The 14,584-nt window shown below is 41.0% G+C and overlaps 1 protein-coding gene across 5 annotated transcripts in view; it reads left to right on the top strand.

The window, feature by feature from the left end:
- dst (dystonin) overlaps positions 1 to 14,584 on the top strand; it is a 273,589-nt gene that overhangs the window by 111,764 nt on the left and 147,241 nt on the right. The window contains exon 1 of one of the 5 annotated variants that reach the window (XM_017694127.2): positions 3,982 to 5,259. The exons of the other annotated variants lie outside the window; for them this stretch is intronic. Coding sequence (XP_017549616.1) covers positions 4,555 to 5,259 — 705 coding nt within the window. The 5' untranslated portion in view covers positions 3,982 to 4,554. Of the gene's footprint in view, positions 1 to 3,981; positions 5,260 to 14,584 lie in introns of those variants that run through there. 5 annotated transcript variants of the gene reach the window in all.

Raw genomic sequence — 14,584 nt, 5'->3', positions numbered from 1 at the left:
ATTGTGTGTAAATTTCATGATGAATGAACTGAAAGAAACAACACAAAAATACTGACAGCACGACACACAAGTCTGGTTCCATTGACTTACATTAAAAGTGAAGTACGTTGTCTTCTTCTCCTGGCAAGTTAACATCTTGGAGATAAAAGGTTTTATTCCAAAAACAACGGTATGGAAACTGAGCTGCAAATCAGCCTTGAATGTTATGTAAGCTCATGTTGGTGGAGCTGGCGCTGCCCCTTTACACGAATGCTATCAAGAGCATTTAAGTATTTTTGAATTAAGCACAATACAGGGCAGCCAATCAGAAGAGCTAAAGAGTGACACAGTAATCAAAACAAGCTGTTTGATTCTGAGAGATAAAGAGAGGTTGGAAAGGTTCTAGAAATGAATTATGGCTGTTTTGGTACATAAAAGCACACAAGTCTTAAGTCGAACAGTGTAGGACGTGAGCTCCTTAATAAGCCACAGGATCTGGTCAGCTAATGCAGCATGGTGTGCTTTAGCCTGCATTATTACGATTTAAGTTAAGCTAGTTAAGTGACCCTTATTAGTTATAATATTAGCAGTTGGGGGTTAGGTGTCTTGCTCAAGGGAACTTCAGTCATGTACTGTCAGCTCAGGGGATCGAACCGGCGACCTTCTGATCTTCACCACACAAGTGCTTGTTTATTTTGTTTTAAAATAACGCCACTCTGTGGATTTACTACATTACCTGCTGTATTGGAAATGCTCTGTCAAAGATATTTCCATGTAGTGTTGGCTATCGTGAGTTATTAGCTGTCATTTGCCTGTCTCCATGAGCAATAACCCCCCCCAAGATACTACTGCCAGTCTCTGACTGCTAGAGGGCAAATCAGACGATCCAGGTCCGAGTCCTTTTAAATCCAGCCATGTGGTGCCCAGCTGCAGCTCTACATTCTGCCCTGCTGCTGTGTCTGTTTCAGCCTCTCTATACAGCACAGCTGTCTCAACACGCTCGAAATTAAGCACTAACCACTCGACTTCATGCAGGTAGACACCTCTTCAGGCTACAGTTTTTTTTGTTTGTTTTTAAGAGATAGTCTATCTGTCATTGAAGCTTTAATCGATGTAATAACGTGAGACGTTCTGCTCCTTTGTGGGCGTGTGTGCCGTTCTCCTTTTCACTTGGTGAAATCTCTTGATCTCGTTGAATAAAGGGCGTGCTGTGGTGTATGAATTTCACGTTTCCTCAGGCAGCAGTAATTCAAAAGAGCCTGTTTCTCCTCCAACACCACACACTACACCATTAAACCCAACAGGAGCTCATTTATTTCATTTCGAAACAAACAAAAAGGAAAACAGGAGAGAAATTCAGAACTTTTCTTTTTATTTTCTTTTCTTATATACATGTATGTTTTTATTGAAGTGGACAGGTGTCATATAAGTGAAATGCTGCACCTTTTTTTTTTTTTTAACCTACCCTCCTCCTTGCACCAACTTCACCGCCCACAACAAAATCACAAGCCCTCCCTTCACCCTTTCATTCAGAACTGTCCATACAGTCACTAGATGGAAACTGAGCTGCTAATCAGCCTTGACAGTTTTTATAATGTTACGTAAACTCATGTTTACAAGCTGGGATAGGCTCCAGCACCCCCCCGCCCCCCGACCTTGAGGGAGAAGCGGCTTAGAAAATGGATGGATGGATGTTTACATGCATCTACCTTGGCGGAGCTGGCGCTGCCCCTTTACACAGATGCTATCGAGAGCATTTAAGTATAGATCTCTTCTTGAATTAAGCGCAATAAAGGGCAGCCAACCAGAAGAGCTTAAGAGAGACACAGTAATCATTTCCATTCACAGCATTTAGCAGACACTCTTATCCAGAGCGACTTACAAGAAGTGCTTTGTCAATCTAGAGAAAGTATCTTTGCTAGTTACCAATAGTTTAGAGAAAAGAGTCCTGAGCTCAGATACTGCTAGAAACAAAATGTCACTGCAGACACCAAGAGAAAAAGAAACTGAGTTGAACGCAGAACTCTGTGCCATTCAATGCAATACAATAACAATAAGATACAATACAATAAACTACAAAACACAGTGCAGTACAATAAAATAAGTGCAGCTTATAATTCAGTGCTCATTTAAGTGCTGTGTAAAGAGATGAGTCTTCAGTCTACGTTTGAAGACAGCAAGTAGGTAGGGGCTGGTCTATTTTTGGCTTTGTAGGCAAGCATTAGGGTTTTAAATCTGATGCGCGCAGCTACAGGAAGCCAGTGAAGGGAGCTCAGCGGTGGGGTGACATGGCTGAACTTGGGCAGATTGAAGACGAGTCGTGCTGCCGCATTCTGGATGAGTTGCAGAGGCTTGATGGTCTGCATGGGAAGACCAGCCAAGAGTGAGTTGCAGTTGTCAAGCTTTGAGATAACAAGAGACTGCACTAGCACCTGGGTGGCCTCTCGGGTGAGGAAGGGTCAGATCCTTCGGATGTTGTACAGTAATCAAAACAGGCTGTTTGATTCTAAGAGATAAAGAGAGGCTGGAAATGTAGAAATGAATTATGCCTGTTTTTGGTACATAAAAGCACACAAGTGTTACAGGTAGAACAGCGTAGGATGTGAGCCCCTTAAAAAGCCACAGGACCTGGTCAGCTAATGCAGCATGGTGTGCTTTACCCTGCATTATTACGATTTAAGTTAAGCTAGTTAAGTGACCCTTATTAGTTCCAGGACAGGGGAATTTCACCTCCGCATTTAACCCATCTGTGCAGTGAAACGCCACATACACACTAGTGAACACACACAAACTAGGGGGCAGTGAGCACCTTGCCTGGAATGGTGGGCAACTCTATCTATGGTCCCTTGCACCAAATGCACTGCCCACAACATAATCACAAGCCCTCCATTCACTCTTTCACCAAAAACTGCTTTTATATTTCACAGAGAATACATTAATAATGCTAGTTTAAATAAATAAATAAGTGAGGGGGAAACACTGTGGACATTCACTTGCACACTACAGTCTGTGTTTGACCATGTAGTATCAGTGGTGTGATGGCTTCTCATGTACTTTTAAACCCCTGTGTGGTGTTCAGTTCTATTGGACCCATTTTCAGTGTTTACCAAAATAAAAAAAACTATGGAAAAACAAGCTACTCTCTGCTGCTTAGCTTCCAGAAGTTCCTGTTTATTGGATCATGCTGTGTTATACCCAAAATATAAAAGGTTTGTGTACAGTTCTGTGCAAAAGTTTTAGCACCCTGGCCCAGTACCACATTTTGATGAATTTTTGAATTGAAACAGTTTTAACAACTTTTTTTCTGCAATTGCCAATGCACAGGTAGTTTATATTTGATGACTTAAAACTCATACAACAGTTTGAGTTCTGAAGATTGGTCAGAGAAGGAGGAACACGGTTGAAAGGTGTTTTGTCCCAGTGTCATAGACTGCAGTGCGGAGTCAAGTCCGATTAAAATGTCATCGACTGCATTAAAGCCACATGACAATTTATTTTTAGTTTGGTTGTGTCATGTATTTATTTTCACTATTGGAAGGTGGTCTGATTAGTGGACGCCTTTAAAATCCGAACATGAAATGTTTAGTTTTTAATAGTTTAGTTTGTAATAACTTTTAGTAGCTTTTAGTAATAACTTTTAGTAGTTTGTAATAACTTTTGCTGTTCCACAAACATGAGCACAAGATCTGCAGACATTAAAGGGACAAAGCGGCTCCCTATTAGTTAGGTTTAAAGTCAGTTCTGTGTTCAGCCCTATTTGCTCAAAGTGGACTTAAACCCTGCAGCAGTCTGTGTCCGGATTAAAAAACAAAACCAGAGACCTCTGTCTGGGGGCACCTCGGCCCATGGCGTGGTTGTTGAGCCAGCCACGCTGCCCTGTTATTTTTAAAGCCCACGCGATAGGCTGTGGTCCTTTCAGAGCCGTACAGGATGTCTGAGTAGCTCAGCTTGCTGAGCAGTGCTTCACCCTGTGATGTGCTGCAATCAGAAACTGTGAGGCCGCAGATGGAGCGTGAACCTCTCTTCTCGCCTTACGCTTTCCCCTGCCCGCCTCTCTCTCCCAGGCTCTGACCGCTCACGAACCAGTCAGCCTGGGGAACCAACAGCAGGACCCTGTAGAAATCCATGTTTATACTTCATGTGAGGAGCGCTGAGCTGTCTCCGTGGAGACAGAGGGAGTCAGTGCTCTGCTGCAACGGCTGTGCTCTGGGCCGCGCTGCCTTTATGGTGTTTGTTTTGGATTAGTAGGGCAAAGGGAGCAGTTTCAAAGGTCAACGGGGACTTTAGAGGCTGACGTGAGGGACTGGGAACACGAAGGAACTTTGGAACATGTCACCAGAGCGCTCCTGGAACTGGGAAAGAGAAGCTTAGACCGGGAGCCAGGACGGCTTTTGGGTTGACCGCTAAGGCTGTCCTGTCTGTAACTACAAATATGAACAAGAAAAAGAACATGGCTGTGTCTTGCCAGCGTAAAGGAACCCTTGGCCTTGTTGGATTTTGTGTTGTTTGCTTTTGAAAGAAGACGCTTTTGAGTTTGCTGAGTCTTACAAGGAGCAGCATGTGCGCTTGAAAGTCATGGGCAATGTTTGCGGATGTGTGCGAGGCCATAAGGAGGAGTGCTACGTCGATCCCACCAAAGCTCCCCTTAGCCCTGTGCCCAAAGAGCTCCGGGGCAGACGTTACTTCCAGAGGAGAAAGAAGAGGAAGTCGGGAGAATTCCACCCCGATGAGTCCCTGAGGAGCAAGGGAGGAGAGAGCTACCAGAGTGAGACGCTCTCTAACACTACAGACCAGAGTGAGGCAGGTACTTTGAACTCAGACCAGGCTGAAGCTTCAAGGCCCAGCCAAAGCGGTATCAGCCATGGGGTTTACGTTGGAGAAGTTCCCGTGCTCAGATCAGGCAGAAGATCAGGCATTCGGCTGTTGGACAGAGACAAATGGAGGCCTACCACTGAGCAGCACCTTCGCCGGGTCACCAAAAGCTCTAGATGTATTGCTCCGAAGGACGGGCTCCTGGAGAAGAAACTGCTCCGGAGGCAGCTGCGGAGGGCGGTGAGTTTTGGGGCAGTGGAGCACACACTCCGTACGTTGAGGGGAGATGGTTCCCGCAGGAGCAGTACAGATCATCAGCTGGATAATATGAAGGGACTGTCCAGGATTATATGTGACAGCCAACTGCACAGGAAGAGGAGGAGGGCCAATACATGCTCGGGAGGGTCCGTTTCCCACGACTCTCTGGACACTGTCCAGGAAAAGTCTTCCATCCTTGAACGTTCTGAGGTAAAACAGTGCTGTGTAAATGGCTCAAATTTAATAATCAAATACTGATGATACCTCATTAGTTGGGTCTTTCTCACGAACCCGCCATAAACCATGTGTGTAAATATGTGACTGTCATCATCATGGAAGTTAAACAATATTTATATAACACAGTAGATCAGTTGGATCTCTGAAAGGTGCAACGGCATGTTAAATGTTTTATTTTTCAACTTTAAAAGGTTTAGGAATGTTTTTGCCCTAATCCTCATTACCAGAATCCATCCGCTTTAGTGTTTCTAATGAACAATTATTAATTTTGTATGTTTTCATTTGAAAAAACATTTGTCATTTTTAACTGTTGAATTCCGTAATTTAAGGTTTTTCTTATAAATTCAGAGGTGAACCAAAACAACAAAATGTTGCACAAGTAAAGAGAAGAACCTCATTGGATGTCAGTGTGTTGCAGTAATGAGACAAAAAATCGAGGTTTCAAGAAATGGTTTATGAAAGGAAACATTGTTTTACAGATTTAGCTTGCCTTTTTGTGTTGCGGTGATGAGAATTTTGTCTCCTAAATTGGAAAATGTTAGTCAAAAAGTTTAAAATTCGGGTTTATTTTTTAAATATTCAGTTTGTTTGTACATTTGGATCATGTCATGTTTATGAGGATGACCCAGTTAGTTTCATCACTTCTTACATGGAGGATAAAAATAAGTACAGGCGGGAGGTCACAGATTTTATTGTAATTCATAATAAAAATATTATAATAATAATCCACCTTCCACCTCGTCCTGAACCTTAATAAAACAAATGCAACAATGTTTGATTTTAGGAAATGTGGATCACGTTTGGAGCCAGTTGAGGAGGTAGAAATATAGGTTGTTAAATATATTTAGGCTGCGAGATTTTGTCTGAGCTTTAATGGTTAGCGAATATTGATTTGCTGATTATGGAAGCTCAAATTGATTTTTTTTGAGTTAGTGGTTGATTGTTAGTAGTTGAGATAGTAGTTGATAGTGGTTAATTGTTAGTGGTTGATTGTTAGTGGTTGATTTTTTTAGTGGTTGATAGTGGTTGAGTGTTAGTGGTTGATTGTTAGTAGTTGACTGTTAGTGGTTCAGGGTGGTTGATTGTTAATGGTTGAGTGTTAGTAGTTGACTGTTAGTGGTTCAGGGTGGTTGATTGTTAATGGTTGAGTGTTAGTAGTTGACTGTTAGTGGTTCAGGGTGGTTGATTGTTAATGGTTGAGTGTTAGTAGTTGACTGTTAGTGGTTCAGGGTGCTTGATTGTTAATGGTTGATTGTTAGTAGTTGAGTGTTAGTGGTTGATTTTTTAGTGGTTGAGTGTTAGTGGTTGATTTTTTAGTGGTTGATAGTGGTTGAGTGTTAGTGGTTGAGTGTTAGTGGTTGAGATAGTGGTTGAGAGTGGTTGATTGTTAGTGGTTGAGTGTTAGTGGTTGAGTGTTAGTGGTTGATTGTTAGTGGTTGATAGTGGTTGAGTGTTAGTGGTTGAGTGTTAGTGGTTGATTTTTTAGTGGTTGATAGTGGTTGAGTGTTAGTGGTTGAGTGTTAGTGGTTGAGATAGTGGTTGAGTGTTAGTGGTTGAGAGTGGTTGATTGTTAGTGGTTGATTTTTTAGTGGTTGATAGTGGTTGAGTGTTAGTGGTTGAGATAGTGGTTGAGAGTGGTTGACTGTTAGTGGTTGATTGTTAGTGGTTGAGTGTTAGTGGTTGAGTGTTAGTAGTTGACTGTTAGTGGTTCAGGGTGCTTGATTGTTAATGGTTGATTGTTAGTAGTTGACTGTTAGCGGTTGATTTTTTAGTGGTTGAGTGTTAGTGGTTGAGTGTTAGTGGTTGATAGTGGTTGAGTGTTAGTGGTTGATTTTTTAGTGGTTGATAGTGGTTGAGTGTTAGTGGTTGATCATTAGTGGTTGAGTGTCAGTGGTTGATTTTTTAGTGGTTGAGATAGTGGTTGAGTGTTAGTGGTTGAGAGTGGTTGAGAGTGGTTGATTGTTAGTGGTTCAGGGTGGTTGATTGTTAATGGTTGTTTTTTTAGTGGTTGATAGTGGTTGAGTGTTAGTGGTTGATTGTTAGTGGTTGATTTTTTAGTGGTTGATAGTGGTTGAGTGTTAGTGATTGTTAGTGGTTGAGTGTTAGTGGTTGATTGTTAGTAGTTGACTGTTAGTGGTTCAGGGTGGTTGATTGTTAATGGTTGAGTGTTAGTAGTTGACTGTTAGTGGTTCAGGGTGGTTGATTGTTAATGGTTGAGGGTTAGTAGTTGACTGTTAGTGGTTCAGGGTGGTTGATTGTTAATGGTTGATTGTTAGTAGTTGATTTTTTAGTGGTTGAGTGTTAGTGGTTGAGTGTTAGTGGTTGATTGTTAGTGGTTGATAGTGGTTGAGTGTTAGTGGTTGAGTGTTAGTGGTTGATTTTTTAGTGGTTGAGTGTTAGTGGTTGATTTTTTAGTGGTTGAGATAGTGGTTGAGTGTTAGTGGTTGAGAGTGGTTGATTGTTAGTGGTTGATTGTTAGTGGTTGATTGTTAGTGGTTGAGTGTTAGTGGTTGAGTGTTAGTGGTTGAGTGTTAGTGGTTGATAGTGGTTGAGTGTTAGTGGTTGAGTGTTAGTGGTTGATTTTTTAGTGGTTGAGTGTTAGTGGTTGATTTTTTAGTGGTTGAGTGTTAGTGGTTGAGTGTTAGTGGTTGATTGTTAGTGGTTGATAGTGGTTGAGTGTTAGTGGTTGAGTGTTAGTGGTTGATTTTTTAGTGGTTGAGTGTTAGTGGTTGATTTTTTAGTGGTTGAGATAGTGGTTGAGTGTTAGTGGTTGAGAGTGGTTGATTGTTAGTGGTTGATTGTTAGTGGTTGAGTGTTAGTAGTTGACTGTTAGTGGTTCAGGGTGGTTGATTGTAAATGGTTGTTTTTTTAGTGGTTGATAGTGGTTGAGTGTTAGTGGTTGATTTTTTAGTGGTTGATAGTGGTTGAGTGTTAGTGATTGATTGTTAGTGGTTGAGTGTTAGTGGTTGATTGTTAGTAGTTGACTGTTAGTGGTTCAGGGTGGTTGATTGTTAATGGTTGAGTGTTAGTAGTTGACTGTTAGTGTTTCAGGGTGGTTGATTGTTAATGGTTGAGTGTTAGTAGTTGAGTGTTAGTGGTTGATTTTTTAGTGGTTGATTGTGGTTGAGTGTTAGTGGTTGAGAGTGGTTGATTGTTAGTGGTTGAGTGTTAGTAGTTGACTGTTAGTGGTTCAGGGTGGTTGATTGTTAATGGATGGTTTTTTAGTAGTTGATAGTGGTTGAGTGTTAGTGGTTGATTGTTAGTGGTTGTTTTTTTAGTGGTTGACAGTGATTGAGTGTTAGTGGTTGATTGTTAGTGGTTGTTTTTTTAGTGGTTGATAGTGGTTGAGTGTTAGTGGTTGAGAGTGGTTGATTGTTAGTGGTTGAGTGTTAGTGGTTGAGTGTTAATGGTTGATTTTTTTTAGTGGCTGAGTGTTAGTGGTTGATTTTTTTAGTAGTTGAGTGTTAGTGGTTGTTTTTTTTAGTGGTTGATAGGGATTGAGTGTTAGTGGTTGAGAGTGGTTGATTGTTAGTGGTTGAGTGTTAGTGGTTGAGATAGTGGTTGAGTGTTAATGGTTGATTTTTTAGTGGTTGAGATAGTGGTTGAGTGTTAGTGGTTGATTTTTTTTAGTGGTTGAGTGTTAGTGGTTGAGAGTGGTTGATTGTTAGTGGATGAGTGTTAGTGATTGTTAGTGGTTGAGTGTTAGTAGTTGACTGTTAGTGGTTCAGGGTGGTTGATTGTTAATGGTTGAGTGTTAGTAGTTGACTGTTAGTGGTTCAGGGTGGTTGATTGTTAATGGTTGAGTGTTAGTAGTTGAGTGTTAGTGGTTCAGGGTGGTTGATTGTTAATGGTTGAGTGTTAGTAGTTGACTGTTAGTGATTCAGGGTGGTTGATTGTTAATGGTTGAGTGTTAGTAGTTGAGTGTTAGTGGTTCAGGGTGGTTGATTGTTAATGGTTGAGTGTTAGTAGTTTAGTTTAGAGCCTATCCCAGCAGTCTTCGGGCGGAAGGCAGGATACACCCTGGACAGGTCGCCAGTCCATCGCAGGGCGTTTTGAGATCATGTGAATCTTTAATAAGAACAAGGAATAAAATCAACACAGAGCTCTCAGATCAGAGCTGAGGGCAGAAATGAGCTCTGAAACTAACAGATTCACACTTAAAAATATGGTTCTTCAAGGGTTCTTTAGTAAAGCAAATTGTTCTGTACAGAACCATGAACGCCCAAATAACTCCTTGTGTGATTAAAGGGTTGCATATTGAAAGTGTTCTTTAAATTGATGGAGAATGTGTTGTGGATGGTTCTGTATAGAGCCTTTTCTATATCTATATAAGGGTTCTGTACCACACCAAAAACAGTTCTGCTTTTGTTCTAATGTGAAGTTTGTAACAGTAGCAGAACCCTTTTTGATGTTAAATACAACCCTTTTCAAACAGATGCACATTCTATTATACAGCTTCTATTTAGAACCACCTACAGCACATTCTCTACTAATCTGAAGAGCCTTAACCATGAAAATGTTTCTACACTCTTAAAATAATGATTCTTCAAAGGTTCTTTAATAAAGAAAATGGTTCAATGTGAACCATGAACACTCAAACTTTTTGCACGTTGAAATGGTTCTTCAGATTGATGGAGAATATGTTTATGGTTCTTCTGTTACGAACTTGATATTGTAACAACAGCATAACCATTTTTGGTGCTACATAGAACACTTTTCAGAAAGGTTCTATACAGAACTGTCTGCAGGACTCTGCAGTCGGCAATCTGAAGAACCCTTCCACGATGCAACGGACCTTTTAATCATGCAAAGGGTATCCTTGAGTGTTCATGGTTCTACATAGAACCATTTCTTTACTAAAAAGCCTGTGAAAAACCATCTTTTTTAAGGTTATATGCAATAGTAAGTTCACAGTTTATATTTTATGCTTTTATTTTGTCCAGTTTGTTCACCTTGCAAAGAACCATTTAAGCATGAAATGGTTCTGAATGGGACTATATAGTTCTAAATAAAACTGTGTTGTATGTGCTGTTGTGATAACACATAATAAAAAAAATTAACTGCTAGAAAAGAAGAACAAGGATATGAAAGAATGTGATTACAATGATGTTTTTCAACATTATTTCTTAGCAATGGAAATGATAATGGAAATCTTCACCATCATAACCAAATAGGGGCAGTTGTGGGCTGGAGGTTAGGGAATCAGCCTTGTGACAGGAAGGTCACTGGTTCGATCCCCTCAGCTGACAGTGCTGAGAGTAAGTGGAGCTGATCAAATGGACAATGAGTGTAGAAACAAGGAGGTGGTCAGAATGTTATGCCTGATTGGTGTATATAGAACCATGAACACTCAAATAATTTTTGCATGATTAAAGGGTTCTTTGTGTGGTGAAATGGTTCTTCAGATTGATGGAATGTGTTGTATATGGTTCTGTAGAACACCTTTTTAAATGTTCTACATAGCACCAAATTTGGTTCTTCTGTTGTTACAAACTTGATATTGTAACAATAGCAGAACCCTTTTTGGCACTACATAGAACCCTTTTTAAAAAGGTTCTGTACAAAACTATCTGCAAGACTCTGCATCATGGAAAGGTTCTTCAGACTGCCGATTGCAAAGAACCTTTTATTCATGCAAAGGTTCATTGTTTTACATAGAACCATTTTCTTTACTAAAAAACCTGTGGAGAAGCATCTTTTTTAAGATTATATGCAACAGTAAGTTCACAGTTTACATTTTGTGCATTGAATTGTACAGAAGATCATATTTGGGTTCAGTGTTGAGGACATTTTAACTTATTTTCATATAGAAAATCAACAAAACATAATTTGTAATTGAATTTTTTTGTCTTCACGTCCATTCGACTGAGCTCCATGTAATTACAGTGTATGCATTTTTTAATACCTACAGATCATGTTGTGGTGGCGCCTAGAAAAATTTTGACAAGTGTCAGATGCTTTCAGAATATCTCCTGTCCTGGTGGTGTTTGGGTCATTTTGGCTGAGTGATCTCGGCTTCTTGTCATTGCGTTACTTTCCAAAGAATTTTCCTTGACTTTCTGGATTTTCTGTGGTTGGCGGTGTTTGGAGCAGAACTATTTTGGTGTGTTTGGGTCGTGCTTCAGAGTTCAGTCCTCCTTCACCAGCAGTCTAAACACCACATTCTCCTCCTTCTGTCAGGACGAGCTATTATTACACTGCAAATGGCCTGTAGGTTTGCTTAAATGTCAGAGCGTCTGGTGATTATAATGATCACTTAGCTGTTCACGGTCAGTATAGTCTGAACTGCAGTGAGTTGTGGTTGTGTGTGTAGAGTTGTGATTGTGTCGGTCTGTTTGGTGTACTTCTCTCTCCTGAGCTGAGTGCTGTAGAAGGGTGAGCAGGACTCAGTAGTGCTTAGTCATGTGAGAAGATCTCTAGCGATGTGATGAGCCATGCAGATCTAAATCAGCAGCTGCTTGTTACTTTAAAGACACAGTGCTTTGTACCTTCTGTTCAGTATAAAGAGTTGAGCAAACACTTCTGAAAACCACTGTCTATGAACACAGGTTCATCACTGCATTTACAAATGCAAGTTAAAATTCTAAAACGTGAAGAAGAAACTGAATATAAACAGGATCGAGAAATGCTGCCACCTTCTCACGGCCTGAGCTCATTTAAAATGTAATGAGGGAAAGTGTCCGGTGGTCTGACGAATCAACATTTGAAAATTTTTTTGCAAATCATGGCCACTTGTGTCCTCTGGGCTAAAGACCGCTCAGCTTGTTATCAGAGCACACAGTTCAAAAGCCAGTATTCATGATGGTATAGGGCTGCATTAGTGCGCATGGCATGGGTGAAGTGCACATCAACATGTATGTTGTAAGTACAACATACATGTTTTGGCAACATATGCTGCCATCCAGACGATGTCTTTTTCAGTGAAGGCAAGTGCTTGTTGTTAGCTGGTAAAGTCGCAGCACAGTGATTTTATAGAGTTGAGCAAACAATTTCATACAGTTCAGTCACCTTCAAAAGAGTGGCCTTTAGTATTTCACATTTCCTCTGTTGTACTCTGTTGTGTGACTGTGAACCCCAATGATTTGGACATGCATAACTGCTCTTGACTGACATAAACGTGATGGATGGTGTGGTTGTTAGCTTGGCTAACACAGGTAGCACACAAACCCCCAACTCTAACCCAAACAGAATATACAAAGCTGCACACAAATTATGATTCTGAAAGGCTTCTTTAGTAAAGAAAATGGTTTTATATAGAGCCAACTCTCAGAGAACACTTTGCATCATTAAAAGGTTCTTTGCTTATAAAAGGGTTCTTCAGATTAATGGAGAACGTGCTGTTGGTGGTTCAATATAGAACCCAAAAGCTTCACATCATGACAATAGCAGAACCCTTTTTGAGGCAATATAGAACCCTTTTCAAAAAGGTTCTTTATAGAAGCAACTACAGGCACTCTCCATTAATCGCCATCCAGGCCAGGTGGACAGGCCCACACCACAAACCCTTTGCATGATTAAAGGATTTGTTGCTTGTGAAAGGGTTCTTCAGATAGAGAACGTGCTGTAGACGGTTTGATATAGCACCCAAAAGGGTTCTTCTGTTACAACAAGCTCGACATTACAACAGCCCATTTTGGTGCCACGTAGAACCCTTTTCAAAAAAGTTCTATACAGAAACAGCTACAGACAATGTCCATTAATCTGAAGAACGCTTTCACGATGCTACGTCCCAGCCTTCCTGCCAGCTCTAGCGGCTGCCATCCTGGCCCGGTGGACAGGCGCACACCACACGGTTCTTTGAGTATTCATGCTTCTATATAGAAACATTTCCTTCACTAAAGAATCCTTGAAGAACCATATTTTTAAAAAGTGTACGTGAAAGTTACTTAATGTACGTAAAATACACTGCACTGCTGCGTCTGATCCACTCGTACCAGCACAACACACACTAACACACGACCAGCACATCAGTGTTACTCCAGTGCTGAGAATGATTCACCACCCAAACAGTACCTGCTCTGTGAGGGTCCATGGGGGTCCTGACCACTGAAGAACAGGGTAAAAGGGGGCTAACAAAGTATCAGAGAAACAGATGGACTACAGTCTGTAACTGTAGAACTACAAAGTGCAGCTATACAGTAAGTGGAGCTGATAAAATGGACAATGAGTGTAGAAACAAGGAGGTGATCATAATGTTATGCCTGATCAGTGTATAGACATTTTGCATTTAACTCTAATTTGAGCCTGTAGAGGTTGTTGTGGCCAGACGGGGTCAACTGAGATCATTTTGTTTTTTCATTTTCCTAAGTGTTGTATTTCTGTTTGGGTCAGCGAGGCAGGCACAGACTGAGCATGCAACCTTTTATTTTGTGGTTTTTAATGGCCGCTTCTACTGTTCTTCCTCTCAAACTTTTTTCTGTGGCCGTTCCTGACATCATGTGTGAATGATGGATATTGCAAATATTTCAAATGTGTTATTGCAGGCATAATGTTATTTCATGCGGTGAACAGGCATTCCTGGAAATGAAAGAATAGTTAGCTGTATGTGGGGGTCAGCATTGGCTATTGCATGGTGCTGCTGGCCACACACCTCACATTTTTAGAACTTTACGGACCACTTAAATTCTCAGATAACCTTTCATCCAGAGCAGATTTTGTTGTGAATTGATAATCTGTTTTAGTGTCAAGTTAAGTGACACTTATTAGTCCCACAAAGGGCTAATTTCACCTCTGCATTTAAGCCATCAGTGCAGTGAAACACCACATGCACACTATTGAACATACACACTAGGGGGCAGTGAGCACACTTGCCCGGAGCAGTGGGCAGCCCTATCCGCAGCACCCGGGGAGCAGTTGGGGGTTAGTTGTCTTGCTCAAGGACACCTCAGTCACGTACTGTCAGGGGATTAAACCGGTGACCTTCCGGTCACAAGGCTGGTTCCCTAACCTCCAGCCCACAGCTGCCCCAAGCAGCTAGCGTGACTGCAGAATTCTTATTAATGTAAAGCTTTTAATATTTTCCTTTTTCTAAATGTCATTTGACCTTTTCTGCTACTTAAGCATGTTTTTAGATGAAAATGAATTTTATATACTATAATCCGGGGATGCAATTGGACTTGGATTGGGCAAGATGGGAGTCGGTATGTGTTTGCTTGGAATCGGAATAGACTAAAAAATTCACAGTTGGTGCAGGATTACTTTAATCATGCTTCTGAGCTTCTGGCAATTAATTATTACTATTAATTGGCTCGGTGGCCTGATGGGAAATGTTTTGATTTTCTTGCCCTGATTTTGTGGA

Source organism: Pygocentrus nattereri, chromosome 5 (genome assembly GCF_015220715.1).
Source record: "Pygocentrus nattereri isolate fPygNat1 chromosome 5, fPygNat1.pri, whole genome shotgun sequence".
Classification (NCBI taxonomy): Eukaryota; Metazoa; Chordata; class Actinopteri; order Characiformes; family Serrasalmidae; genus Pygocentrus; species Pygocentrus nattereri.
The sequence above is the reverse complement of the archived record's forward strand: the minus strand, read 5'-3'. Positions and strand labels throughout refer to the sequence as shown.